The following is a 14609-nucleotide window of genomic DNA, read 5'->3' on the forward strand; positions in this document are numbered from 1 at the left end:
TTTATATCTTATTTTAAATATTTATAGAGTGTGAAAAATGATTATTGTTAGTTTTTCTTACAATTTTTTAATCAAAGAATGTATTTCAACAAAATGTAACAGCATAAATATTTTAATCAATATATTTTTAATTTTTTTACTAATGTACATTAGGATCTGGCTGTTCAGGATAAAATACTTGAACAAAAATTTTAATTTTAATTTTAAAACACAATTTTGGTTGATTAATTCATCTTTCCATTTTGAAGTTTCAAAAAATTAAAGAAAACTGATTGCTATTCAAATTATGTACATAAAAATGATTTTGTACTCCATTTTTGCCTGGATAGTCACTTCATATATAAAATACTGAACTATTTAAAGTTCATTTGTTTATGCTCTTGAGAAGTCAGTTATTAATTTACCTTTATTGAACAATTATTATGAGGGCTACACATAATATTATCCTCAGAAAAATTATTTAATTACAAAATATTCACATATTTTATACTTTTATACTGTTAATCTTGTACATTCATTTAACTTAGTTACATCTTTATTGATGATAATCTCACGATCTTGTTATTGGTTCAGTTGTGGAAGGGGCAAATATAATGTCAAATGATACAGATTACATTAAAAAGCTCAAATGTAGATTAAACTTTTTTAATTTTATGCAATATTATTATTTTGTATACATTTTGCCAACTAAATTTTAACAATTTACTAATAAGTCATCCAATGTAATAAGTTAAATATTAATAATATAAAAATGTCAACCAAAATATAGATAATATTGAAAATACATAATAAAATAGTAATTGGTTGAAGTAGTTTATTTGAATCCTCCTGTGATAAATAATTATTTCAGTATATTACTTATGCAGAATTTTTATATTACACTTACGATTCATGTTATGTGCATACCATTAAAAATTGTATTTTCAAGTATCACAGTAATTAAATATTTCAAACATAAATAATTTCCTTTAAAAAATTAATCATTTTTTTCAAAATTTTATTAGACTATTTTACAAATTTAAGAACAAACTCAAATTCACTCTGAAAACGAAAACATTGAAATGTTTCTTTAAAAGTTTACAAAATTGAATGCTTTTTCTATATTACAATCTGTACATATATTTCAAGTCACTAAATTGTGACAAACTTACACAATACACATTTACTATGGTATCATAGTGATAAAATCTTTTTTAACTACAAAACATATAAAGTATCTTCTAGAAGCTAATTAAATATTACTTCCAAAAATTTAAAAATAAATTTTGATTTTCAAAATGATGTTATATACAAAAATATATGCAAAAAAGGCAAAAGTTTGCATTCAGAGCATCAATCTCCAAGGAATATATGTCAAACAATCATGTTGAAAATATGTAAGTTTATTAACTAACGTCGTTGAAAAATTGCTGAATTGTTCTTTTTCTAGCATGATCATTTTAAAAATTCCAAGTAAATTTTTTCCTATTTATGTGGTAACCTACTCCGCATCTTGTAGTACAAATGTATTATATGAAACTAACTAACCAACTTGATGGTAAGTGTCACAATTCATCAGTATTTAATTAATCCACACTTCAACCCATTGTTTGATAAAAAAAATTAATTTTTTGATAACTTCAATTATAATAACTACAGTGAACATTATCAAAAATAAAAAAAAGTAATTTCAACAACTATTTAGCACCAACAGTGAATGAAGCAGTGTGAATTGTGATTCAAAATATTTGAATCATTTTATAATACTGAAACGTGAATTTAACATAATTTCAAATCATTTAATGATTTCGTTAGATATTTGCTTCTTTTGATTCTTTAGATGCTTCAGTGGGATTAACAAATAAAGATGTAACTGCAAATATTAAGAAGACAATTCCGCCAATGATAGTGACTGAAAAACAAAAAAATAACTTTTATAATCTAATCATATCATGTCATATTATCATTCAGATAATCTAAGTAAATCAATACCAGTTCTAACGGAAATCCTCTGGGCAATCATACGTCCTCCCAGCACAGCTAAACCAGTACATATGGAATGTCCCAAAATTCCACCAACCACCACTCCATAAACATCCTATAGATAATCAAAGTCATGAACAGTGTCAATGAAATTTGATGTTTTTACATAAATAATAATATAACAGATTTATAATTTTAAAGAAAATTTAACAAAAAAACATTACCTCACGCGCTCCAAGAATAATTGTTGTAAGTTGAGATCTATCTCCCCATTCCGCTAAGAAAGTAAGAGAAAAAGCTTGTAAAAATATTCTTGAAATCATCATTACAACGCTTCTTTTAGGGCATTTTCTGATTGCACCAGTTTCTGGGTCTTGTACAAGGGTAGAACCAACTTGTTTCTCAAACTAAATTTGTAAAAATAATCAAATTTAATTCATGTTTTCAAATGATAATAGTAGTATTCATGAAATAATTGACTTACATCTTCTTCTTTTTTTCTAAGATCAGATTGGACCTCTTCAAGTTCCTCTTGTCCTTCATTAGCAGACATGGAAAATCCATCTTTTAACATCTTCAGACCAAATAAAGCAAATAAAGCAGTTGATATGTAATATACATATTGTTTTGGAATGATGTTAGCAGCCCATCCAAAAAGAACTAAACAAATAAATAAATATTACAATTTTTATTTTCTTTTGGAGCATTCTCAAAAAATCAAATTAATAATAACTAAACTAGTTGAAAAGAAAGTCCCAGTGTGCTGGTTATTCAGACTCAATATCTGATTTTTCCTGCCCTGGGACTTTTGTTCTCTTGATATTTTTACTATTAAAAAATCAAACCTGATAAAATAGTCATTAGTGCAAGGGCACTTATAGCTCCAGCAAATACAGTCAATCTGGGATGTTTCATAGCCATGATGGCAGCTATGAAAAATGTCTTGTCTCCTAATTCCGAAACTAAAATCACAGATAAGGATGCAACAAATGCATGAATAAATCCTAAATCTGGCAATATATCACTAGACTCTGTGTTAGTGTCAATGTTCTGTGAAATGAATATTACGCATTAAACAATTGTTACTAAAAAATATCGATAATATTAAAGACTTACGTTCGACAGTGTGGTGTCATAAATTTTCTCAACATCGGTAGGCATTTTTTCTCCCGTGCTCGTGCCAATAAATAAGCAGACAATTAATACTGTCACACATAAACAAGGACCTACACAAGCTGGAGGCTTAGCCATCTTAAATTATAAAATTTTTCTAACTATTAAACACAATGAAAATCGAGGTTGAAATTTCAGCAAAGAAAAATTCCGACTCCGCTGCTATAATTTCCGAATCAACATTCCGTTTGTGAGCGAGACTGATAATTGATCGACTGATCGCAAAGCGATCATGGGCTCAATAAGAGCGCAATTGCCACGGGGTCGTTTTTAAAAGATCATATTTTGAGGTTATAACTGGCAAATCATCGCGATTGCTTGAGAAGGTATGATATTAAACATGTATTAAATACACATTATCCACTGGCACTGGGTCGCAATAAGCTCACGTACAGAACATCAATTACAATCGTAGAGATAGATCGACGAGTTCAGCCAGACAATCTCACTCGTGATTTGACAATTACCACTTGCTACTCGCAGGTAATCCGTGTAAGTCCAATGCATGATACATATGCGATTCGTATATAACGCAGAAAAAAACTCAATTAGTTGACAACGTAACGTATGTGGGTGTTTGGCACTTGTGTGCTCTTGATAAGTTCTTGCTGATCTTTATCGCGACAAACTCGGTTATCTCCTTCGTCTGATACTCGATTGAACTTTTAATAGGTTGAAATTCGTTCCTCATGGTATTTATAAGCAGTGGATTTCAGCAAACTGCTTACTTTGACAGTCAGGCAATGCCTATTTTTAATTCAAAATATTTATGACGCACAGAAAAATGGACTAATGAGTACATCTGAACTTAGATCCAATTTCGATGCTCGAGCTTTCAGTAATCGATTTATTCGAAAATAATTTTTTTATTTTGTTATACTTGATGATAAATGTATCTATGTAATTGTACATTTCGTCTTAAGCAGTGTGCATCATATGAATTTTGCCACGCTTTCGGGTATCTTGTATTCTTCCATCGTGCACTCCCATTTGAAAGCTGTATAATCTGATTCGTAATATTTCCCTTGTTGGATAAGATTATATAACATAATGATCGACTAAATGTATAGAATTTCACGAAAGAAATAATTGTTCAAAGTGGACAAAAAAATTGAATGAACAATTTTTCGTTACTTATATTGTAATAAGAATTATGAATCAAAAGTCCAAGTGTTACAAGCTTCAATCGATATCTTCTTAAGAATGACGCAAAATTTATTGAAATAACATTACTTAAATCTTGCACTTTTTAAAATGTCAGGTTTATATAAAATAATAATTTGAATTGCTCCCTCGCACTTAGGTTGGTCGTACTGCACCAGCTGATAAAGCGTGAAGTACCCAGCACGGGCGCACGTGTTGCTGATCGTCGGCTCGTGTCTTCTCAAAACAAACAACATTTTGCAGTGTGCACAGTAGCTATTGTTGCGGCTATATAGCATCATGGAAGATTTTCTCAAAATTGATTGGTAAGTGAAAGGTTAGAAAATCTTTTTTTGTATACGCAACATCGGTCGTTTTTGTTCTTTCTGGATTTATTTATCATTGTACGAGAAGAAAAGATCGTATCAACAATAGAAATTCTTTAACTACAATCCCGTGGAATTTGGAGTTCCAAAAAATAAGACTAAATCGGTGCAAACGTCGAGTGTTCTTAGAGATGCAACTCGTTCCTTTTTTCGTTACACGTAAATACGCTTGTTGCAATGCGACAATGGCGTGAATCAGTTACGATTCCGAGAAAAATGATCGAAATAAATCGTCTTTATCTATATGTGTGTACTTCGCGAAAGCTGCTGGAAATCGAGCTACGTTATTTCACACTGTTATACGCGAATGTAGATACTCCTTTAACATTTTTGATCGGCATTAGTCTTTGTCCTTAATGTAAAGTTAAGGTTTTTTAAATTACTGCGCACATTTTATCAGTTAACACAGACTCTCCATTCCTTTTTATTTCGATTAAAAACACATTAATGTTCATGTTCGCAGGTGTACCAATATCGAGGACATCGTCGACGAAAGATTCGTCAACGAGGAACGCATGAAAACGGAAAGCTGCACGTATAAACTGCTAGGCGATACATTCGTCGATCCGTTCGCTCACCTAAGATCCGCCGAAGACAACTTATATACCAATAAAAAAGTTATTACGCGACAGCAGGACAAGAAAGAACCGAAGAAAAAGAAGGGCACGCCGCGTACCGATGCTGCCGATGTAGAAGAATCGGACGATGCACCAGCCACTGCGGCGGCGACCCCGAGAAAGAGAACGAAGAAAAAGAAGACGACGTAATTATGAATCGTACAGCGAGGATGTATAAAAATATAACAACAATAAACTTTTTTATTTTTTTGTATTTGCATCTCATTATTTGATTTCGCAATGCGATTATTTAAAGACTCCGTTCTTACGTTCCGAGAAGGCGCGAGGCATTTCACGCACTCTCGTTTATTTTTATTCATTATTCTTGTTCTCCCTCGACGCACGAGACTCATTTAATTCTATTAATTCATCCGATCGATTGGTATTGTGGAATAGAAAAGGTGGAGGTAAAAGCGCCAACACTACTCCAACTCCGTATAAATGGAATTACTCAAGTATACATGGACGATTCCCATGCCGAGCTGATTTATGTGAACAGGCATGTGCCTGTTCGACACATGCCTGACGTACTGTAAGATGCAATATATGTATACATAAACATGCATGCGTATGTGTTGACGCGCGGCCACTACATAATGCGTCAATGCACTTTATCCACGCGCGCCGCCTTATATCTTATGTCAGTTTCTATCTCTTACAGTTTATTTGCACGAGAAGCAGATACAAGATTAAGATGAATGCTTTTATTTTTCAAATAATACCGTCGCTATTGCTATTTTTTGTAATCGTCTCGGGAATAACATTTATAGAAATGTTGATTACCGTCCAATTTATTTACAGTCGAAACTCCGAAAATAACATCCATTTATCTCGTCATCTTTCATCTGAAATGCAGTCTCGTGACACATCTATTATACGCTCGTTGTAAACACCAATACAACAAGACGCGGTAAATACGGCGCACTGGGACCGTATAGAGCCAGGAGTCAGGAGTGGGACTGTAGAAAAGAGTTGGATTGGAGACGCACACACCGACGCTCGATTCCGTCTGTGTGCGTGTGTTTGTGCGTGCATATTATATATACGCGAGAGCGTATGGTCGAGAGCGAGAGAGAATATACATACGCAAACTGGAGTGAGGGACGCGTTCGCTTCTGTAAAGCAATTGGCAGTCGACACGGACAAACCAAGCAATGCATTTACTTTTCAGTCGTAGCGTGTGCGCGTTCATAGTAGCATCGTAGTGTCTTGTGTAGTGAATTTCTCTCTCTCTCGCTCTCTCTCAATATTTTTATCAACAAAGAGCCAACGAGGCGCTGCTCCGCTCGTGCATCGAGCCAATTTTTCTACGTAGTTACAAGTGTTTACGTGCGTCTCGCGGCTGCATCTCGACGAAAAATGACGATGATGAAGCAACAATAGAAATTTTTCAACCAACTCGCTCGACCGCGAGACGAGACAGAAGAAAGAAAAAAGTTGGAAATGATGCATGATCCGACGTGGTTAGTATACTACACATATTCATAAAATAGGTGTATACGCGCATTGGCTTGTTGTTTTTGGACCTGTATCGGCCGTGTTGCGCGGACGGCACCTGTGCGTGCGCCCCTCTCATTTTATATATATGCGTAATATATAAAGTCTGTGCATGCACCGACGATGACGATGATAATGATGATGATGAGGAGAAGAACGATGATGATTTTTGCTTCTCACGCTCGTTATATTAGTCGTTTACGCGAGTTCGCTTTTCTCGCAAGTTTTGCGATACCATTTAATTACGCGCTCGGTTAACTTATTATACCTGCATTGTGACTTAACTCACATTTAATCGAATAGAACAAAAAATACGCGTTAGTTCGGTTAATCTATTGTGTATTTTTTGGACGAGATTCGGACGACGATGACATGCTGATTCTTTTGTTCTTGCAGAATTCATTGATTCGAATAGGATAGTAATTTAGATAAAGGAGATTTTTCATTCTCACTTTCTACTGCCACTAATCGTCGAAAACAATAAAATCCCGTAAAAATGGAGCAAAAACATAAAGAAGTTTTGAGGCGTATGCGTCAAAAGATCGTCGAAGATTTAGACGTTTTCAATGGGATTATTCAACCCTTGATGACAGAATATGTATTAAAGGAGGAAGATGCCAATGATATTAAGAAAGGTGTCAGCAAAGAGGAAAGAGCAAACATATTATTGGACTTATTGCCAGAGTATGTATAAAATTAAAGCTGCAAATGAATTAAGCTTGTTCTGTGTTAATCTCTAATTAAATTATAAATAATTTTTGATTTTAGGCGTGGATGTTATGCTTTTGAAGTATTTCATCAATCTCTTAGACATCAATATGATTGGCTAAGTGATGATATGGATAAACTATTGGCCCAATATGAACCACCACAATCTAGAAATAATGCCATGGATGTACCTATTGTATATCCTAATTTACCACCTGTTTCTCCATTAACAGTTACCAGAGAAGAAATGGTAAGTTTCTTAGTCATTTAGTTATTAATTTCACATGAAACAAAAATTCTTGAAATCTTTTCATCTTGATAATATTGAAATTATTAAATCCTATGTCTTGACCATTCAACTGGATTTGGATGTAAGTATCATTTTGTATGCAAAATGATATGCTTTATAAAATTTATATTTTTGAGAATATTAGTAACATTTTTGAAATTACTTTTATTTATAGTATAATAGAGACATGCAATTATTATTTTATTTATTAATATATTTTAGAGTAAAAAAAATGAAAACACATTTATGAGTTTATATTTTTTACACAGTTTTAAATACAATTTAACATTATTTTGATCTTCATAATTTCTTTTCTTATTTTTTAAAATTATTATCAAGTCTTTATAAAGATATTAGTATTATCAAAAATAAAAAATAATTTGAAAAATCTTATCTGTACACAAGGTTCAAAAGTTGAAAGATGCATTAGAAAATTTGGAGCCTAATGGATACATAGCTCTTCATGGTATGAAAGGATTTGGAAAATCTTGTCTCACAGCAAGCACCTTGAAAGACAAAAATTTTACATTGAGATTATTTAACGTGAGTCATAATAATTATTGTTGTATAAATCCCTTACAGAAATTGAGTTTCTCTATAAATGTTTTATTACTTTTATTATTACTTTTAAAAACCTTTATTAAGTTCAAAATCCGATTTTCGATTTATTTTTTTTTTATTAAATCGAAAAAATTGTATAAAAATTTTGAAATTTTTCGAAAGTTTATAAAATTTAAAATAACTTTTTAATTTTTTTTTTAATGTTTAAAAAATCATGTTTATTTTTCAAAAATTGTCCTAAAACTAATGAAAGTTATAGGCAAATTCGATTTCTTTCAGGGACATATAAATTTAAAAAATGTAAACTTCATTATTATTCTTTATATTATAGAATGAAATTTATTGGATTAAATTTGGGTACAAGCGCAATATAAATGAAGAAATATTAGTTCAGCTTAATAATCTATATCATCAAATAAAAAATTTGGGTTCAATTGAAACTGTTAATTCGGAACCATTGGAGAAATCCCTGAAACAAATTATAGACAATCATTTCAGGAAAAAAAATCATCAAATGGCTTTACTAATCCTTGATGACGTATGTCATAAAGAAATTGTAGATGAATTTGATTTTGCATGTAAAACTGTGGTCATTACTCCTGATCTTGGTGTTTTAAATAAACGAACTCATATGGTTGTTAAGGTATTGATCGTTTTGATATTTAACTAATTCAAATATTACAGTAGATACTTAACAAATATATTTTTGTTTCTTTTAGATGAATCATGGATTTACAGAAAATGAAACTTTAGGATTGTTTGCTAAAGTTCTTGATATAAACATGGATCAATTGCCAAAAGAAGCTAAACTTATTCATGAAGAATGTAAAGGAATGCCTTTACTGATTGCGATGTTTGCAGCTCAGTTTGAATATTACAAACATGAAATGAGATCTCATAGAGGGAGATGGAAGTACTACTTGAATTGTCTTCAAACAAAAAATGCAAAAAATATGTAAGTAGTACTTGATTTCTGAAATGATAAATACTCTTAAATATGTTCAATATTTTAATTGAATCATTACTTCAGGATTATCTCAGAATTCATGGAGTTACAAAAAGCAACATTTGAAATGTGCATTGGGCAATTAGAAAATGAAATGAAAGAACGATATGAAAATTTAGCTATTTTCAGTGAAGATGTGAATATAACACCAAAGGTTTGATATTCATTAAAAATTAAAAATTAAATTAATGTTTAAAATTCAATTACTCATAATATTTATTTTTGGTTTTAGACACTAGAAATTTTATGGGATGAAGAACCATATTCTGTTGAAGATCAAATGCTAAAATTTTGTCACAAATCCTTGGCAGCAAGAAAGTGGAATGACGAATTAAGATGTTACATTTATGGAATTCATGATCTTTTATTATGTCATATCAGAAGTAAACTGACACTAGAACAATTACGAGATAAACATGTGGCTTTTATTGAAAAATATAGAAAATATTGTAATGGTGATTTCTCAAAACTACCAAATGATAATTATAGTTTTTCTTATATTGGTCATCATCTTGAACAGGCTGAAATGTATCAGGAATTCCATGGTTTATACACTAATTTTGACTTTCTTCAAGCAAAAATTAATTACACTGGTTTAAGCGATCTGTTTATAGATTTGAAGAAGTATAGAAAGTACATTACTAAAAATGGTGATCCAATTATTGAGTCAAATTTAATAGATCTTGAACATTTTTTGGAAGACCAAGCAAATACTTTAGCTAAACATCGTTCAATGAAATGTCTAGACTTGGTTCAAATTGCTTTAGATCATTCTGACAAAAGCTTTATAAGAAATACAGCTGAAAAAATAGCATCATCTAGATCTTATTCTTTATATTTGTCTCGAAGTATTAACTCCAAAACTAAAAAGTATTTGAACTTCTGTGAAGAAGTAATAAAGAATACTAGCACTGTTGCTTTTACGAATGAACCTAATCATATACTGGTTGGAACCTATGATGGTGAAATTATTCTATGGGATTGTGAAAACCGTAAACCAAAGTTTTTCTCTGGACATAAAGCGGCCATTAAAAAGATTATTTTATCAATTATCAATGGAGATTATTTTCTAGCTTTGAGTACAGATGGTTCTTTGAAACTGTTTGCATTGAGTGAAAATGAGTATACATGCAACGGGCTTAGTATTCCAACACAAAGTCCTAGACATAAGCAAACATCATGGACACGTTTTTTTGAATCTCCCCATGATGATAGTAAAAAAACACTTGTAGTTTACGGAGAAATTATTACTGATATGAAATTTGCACAAACAAGTAACAAAATCGCAGCTTGCACTGATCATGGAACCATTATGGTATGTAAATAAATTAAAAATTTTTACCAATTCGAAAATATACATAATTCATTTGAATATTTGCAGCTTTGGGATGCCAATGGAAATATTGAATGGCAGGATAAACTCAAGTCGTGAGTATTGACATATACTTTGTTTAATCAAATAATTATTACTATCAAGCACTTGATAAAAAATAATTTACTATTTTCCAGTCATCGTTTTGGTGGTATTTCTTTTACAAGTGAAGATAATTTACTACACGTCATGGACGAAAGTACTTCAGCTGTAAGAATTTATCAGAAGAGCGAAAATGGTTACACCTATGTATCACAATTTAATTTACAATTAAACAATCCAAAAGTTATTTATTTCTCGCGTCATCCAGAAGAGCACAATTGTTTAGTGATTGTCACCAACAAAAATTCTTTATATTTCAAATGGTTTTATAAAAATAGGCATATTCATAGTTTTGAAAAATTTGCTAAAACTGAAGAAGAGAATGAAGATGTATCATATGTCTGTGCAACTTTGACATATGATGCAAGATATTTGATTATAGCCAATTCAAAAGGAAAAATCAACGTGATGAAAGCATTTTGCCCTGATGATTTAATTACTTGTTTTAAAGGCAATGTTACTTCTCTTGATCCTTATTGGATGTACTTTGAAGATTTTCATATGGTAATTTTTCATAGTTACTATTGAATTAATCATAAATGTCACAGTTTCATTAATTGTTTTTTCTTCAACTTGACCTTTTAGATATGTGGAAGCGATAAGAAGATGATTTATAGATGGAAAATTAGATCGGATGAAAAACCAAAATCAGTCAAAAAACTCTTGTTTGATGCAAAAATGAATACAATTGGAGAAGAAAATATGGTAGTTTTGAAAACTTCACCAATAACTATAACGACTTCCAACGGGAAAAAAATTGAGTCAGTTCACGGAAAAATCATCAGCATGAAGTTAATTGAAGATTCATCTAAATTAATTTATCTGACAGAATCAGGATCGGTTACGACTACGGTGTGCGTAGTATTATACGATATGACTACCGAACAATCATCACTAATTGCTAAGCTCGACTCTTTAAATGATTTCATTGATGTTATACAAATGAAAGGAGATTATATGGTGCTGTGCAAAGCGAACAATAATTTGCAGGTATGCATAGTTATTTTTAAATATCTTTATATTTAAAGATTGATTTTTCTTTATTTTGTTATATAGGTGTGGCGTAATACAAAAATATCAAAAAAAATCGATGGCTCGGATTTTGTACTATCTGTACACCAGATAGCGAATAATTGCATTTTCACGGTATCTAAACATGGTAAAATGAAGTACTGGAACATCGAAGATTTTTCGTGGAGTGTTATGTACGAGTTTATCGATGATGAAGAAACAATTGTCAGTAGCCATTTAAGTAGCAACAAAAATTTGTTGGCTTTACTCAAAAATGGAACTACAATAATGGTATATAATTTGCCAAATGTCGAAATAGATCAATCAGATAGTTTTAAAATAGAAGCTTACTTCAAAAAAGAATATAAACAGGGTGTGACCTTGTGTGAATTTTCTAACGATGAAAAGTTTTTAGCCGTTGCTCTTCAAAATGGTGACATTTCCGTAAGTTAACACTTTTGATGATTTCTGGTTAGCTTAAATAGCATGAGCAATACAAAACTTTGTTATTTTTATAGATAATAGACGTGCCAACTCAGGTAGAACTAGGAAAATTGGATCTTCACTGCAGTCCAATTTGTCAGTTGCATTGGTCACCTGTGTGCATCAATTCAGCGATTTTACTGACTGTCTCTGGAGACGAATTAGCTTGGTGGAATGTTAATTACTTGCGTGGACCAAATCGTTCCCAGAATAGACGAAGTCGCATGGGCTTCGACCGTAGTCAAATTCAACAGGGCATTAGTCCGCGCTCGAGCTACCAAGCCAAACCTCAAGAATCGATAAAACTTCAAATAACTCCACCAGTAACACTAAACCTCGAGGAATTTTGGAGTCGAAAACTCGGTGTAGATGTTGATAGACCGGCCTTGCTCGGATGTGTATGCTTACCTGGCACGTGCACGGATAACGTGAGAATATGCGTAGCTCCGGATTTCTCACAATTTTTAACAGTTGATATCCACGGTACAATAAGTAACTATACAATTTTCAGTGTTTCTGATTCATAGCTAAAGTCTATTGATTGGAATAGATTGACGTGTTTTGTTACTTTGATAAATATACTAGTATGTGCCATATGTCTTTCATGGTTTCTAAAATTTTGATAAATTGTATATAAAAAGTGCTTAATGGTTCATTTTTATATGGACTTGAAAATTAAACGAATTAAGAGTAAATTGATGGATTAAAGTAACAAAATACTGGCAATAAGTAATTGATAAGAGAATCGTGGGTTTTTTATAGAATATAGAATACTTATATTCATGAAATATTCTATTGTGATATTACAATAGTGCATTTTTATCGATTTTATTAGTATAAACATAAAACAAATTAGAAGCGACGTTTCTGATAATTAGCTTGGCTTAGTATGTATCGATATATATTATAAAAGTGAAATACTTTTTTACTGTTTTAAGTATGCATGGTACGTAAAAGTTTACGATACGTACGTACATGTAATGATCAAGCCACTGCCAGCTGCATTTAATATAATTTTATTTTCAAGACGAGAGTTTTTATGGCAATAAATTGTGAAAAAGTATACAAGCACAATCAGAATTTTATGATTATGAATTTACATCGAATGCAATAATTTTTTTTCTACTTTGATCTAAATAAGTAATACTTATACACTTTTTTAATTTGAATTTTGCTTTAAAAAAATTTATTTAGATCCATTATATTTTTATTCTTTAAAGATATAATATTGATATCTTTGTTTATTTTAATATTTTTTAAAATGATTCAGATTTTCTTGTAATAAAATAATAGCTATAAGAAATCGGTGCCTTGTAAAAATTTGATAATTAATTTATTATAGTTATCTGATGCAATGTAACTCTTGATCTCAATCGCATTTTTACGCTACAAATACGTAGGAATACGTGTCTAAATTTTGATTCGTGCGATGATGAAGTGAAACTTCTTCATAAAATTAGATCCGCTTCCACGCGTTTCGATGTACATTTTACTGGGACTTGAATTTTTTCATGAATTCATTCAAGTGTATTTTAATTTTTTTAGACTTCTTTCTGAAAGAAGTTTTACTTTTTAAGGTTGTTCTCAAAGAGCTTTTTTATATCAATGTTTTTTTATTTTAAATATATATCTTATAATATTTAACATGGTGTGTATTTAAACTTGATAATAAGTAAATATTTTTCATGTTCATTCAAATGCCGGAAATATGTTTCAAATGGGATAAAAATATTTCATTTGTTTACGATAAATGTTGTTCATTAATTTGTGATGAATAATTAGGAAATAGCATTTATTCAATAACCGCTGTCACGAACAATATAATATTCTTCGATGCCAATTCAATGAATTTTGGAAATGTTTATAATTTGTCCATCTTTTTAAAGCTTTACTTTATTCGATAAATGGAGTTATTTATAACGATGATGTAGCCTGAGGCGTAGCACACTACTTCTTGTATAAACAATTGTACATAACTTAACGTTAAGTAATAAAAAATGAAATGACAAAAAAAGTAATAAACTATTTACATACAACGAAACATGGTATTGTATTAAGTTCATCGACCCTCTCTCGATAAGCGTATACAATTATATCGATTACGATTACATATTTGTACGTTAGTGTATTGCGCGACATAAGAACGTCTTACGCGTATTACGATATAAAATTAGACACGCGGAAAGAAGTGCATTTGAACTTGACAGCTGAGCCGCTGCGCGTCAGTTGCTAGCTACGCGCGTTGTTATTGTATTATAGATATAAAATTCACTTGCTGCACGATGACGCCGTTATGTCA

General features: G+C 31.1%; 3 protein-coding genes across 6 annotated transcripts; 2 read left to right on the top strand and 1 right to left on the bottom strand.

Moving 5' to 3' along the window:
* Positions 1–64: 64 nt before the first annotated feature.
* On the bottom strand, positions 65–3230 carry LOC106657697 (transmembrane protein 165). The gene is made up of 6 exons (XM_014379334.2): positions 3079–3230; positions 2808–3012; positions 2447–2622; positions 2187–2369; positions 1972–2077; positions 65–1891 (listed from the first exon to the last, which is right to left on the bottom strand). Exons 1-6 carry the CDS (start codon positions 3211–3213, stop codon positions 1791–1793), a joined length of 906 nt encoding a protein of 301 aa, XP_014234820.1. The 5' UTR covers positions 3214–3230; the 3' UTR covers positions 65–1790.
* Positions 3231–3551: 321 nt separating this feature from the next.
* On the top strand, positions 3552–5462 carry LOC106657667. 2 transcript variants are annotated; one of them, XM_023462008.1, is made up of 3 exons: positions 3552–3627; positions 4439–4604; positions 5128–5462. In XM_023462008.1, exons 2-3 carry the CDS (start codon positions 4579–4581, stop codon positions 5429–5431), a joined length of 330 nt encoding a protein of 109 aa, XP_023317776.1. In that variant the 5' UTR covers positions 3552–3627; positions 4439–4578; the 3' UTR covers positions 5432–5462. The 2 variants fall into 2 exon arrangements, with proteins under 2 accessions (XP_023317776.1, XP_023317778.1); XM_023462010.1 differs by having other exon boundaries at positions 3579–3618.
* Positions 5463–6396: 934 nt separating this feature from the next.
* On the top strand, positions 6397–13487 carry LOC106657673 (apoptotic protease-activating factor 1-like). 3 transcript variants are annotated; one of them, XM_014379297.2, is made up of 13 exons: positions 6397–6744; positions 7175–7462; positions 7547–7736; positions 8190–8318; positions 8668–8979; positions 9056–9291; positions 9367–9496; positions 9575–10657; positions 10724–10770; positions 10852–11320; positions 11402–11806; positions 11873–12271; positions 12346–13487. In XM_014379297.2, the coding sequence occupies exons 2-13, from the start codon at positions 7275–7277 to the stop codon at positions 12835–12837; spliced, it is 4080 nt and encodes a 1359-aa protein (XP_014234783.1). In that variant the 5' UTR covers positions 6397–6744; positions 7175–7274; the 3' UTR covers positions 12838–13487. The 3 variants fall into 3 exon arrangements, with proteins under 3 accessions (XP_014234783.1, XP_014234781.1, XP_014234782.1); XM_014379295.2 differs by having other exon boundaries at positions 6398–6744; positions 8181–8318; XM_014379296.2 differs by lacking the exon at positions 6397–6744 and adding an exon at positions 7047–7095 and having other exon boundaries at positions 8181–8318.
* The last annotated feature ends 1122 nt before the right edge of the window (positions 13488–14609 follow it).

Source organism: Trichogramma pretiosum, unplaced genomic scaffold, assembly GCF_000599845.2.
Source record: "Trichogramma pretiosum strain Unisexual culture from Peru unplaced genomic scaffold, Tpre_2.0 scaffold71, whole genome shotgun sequence".
Lineage (NCBI taxonomy): Eukaryota > Metazoa > Arthropoda > Insecta > Hymenoptera > Trichogrammatidae > Trichogramma > Trichogramma pretiosum.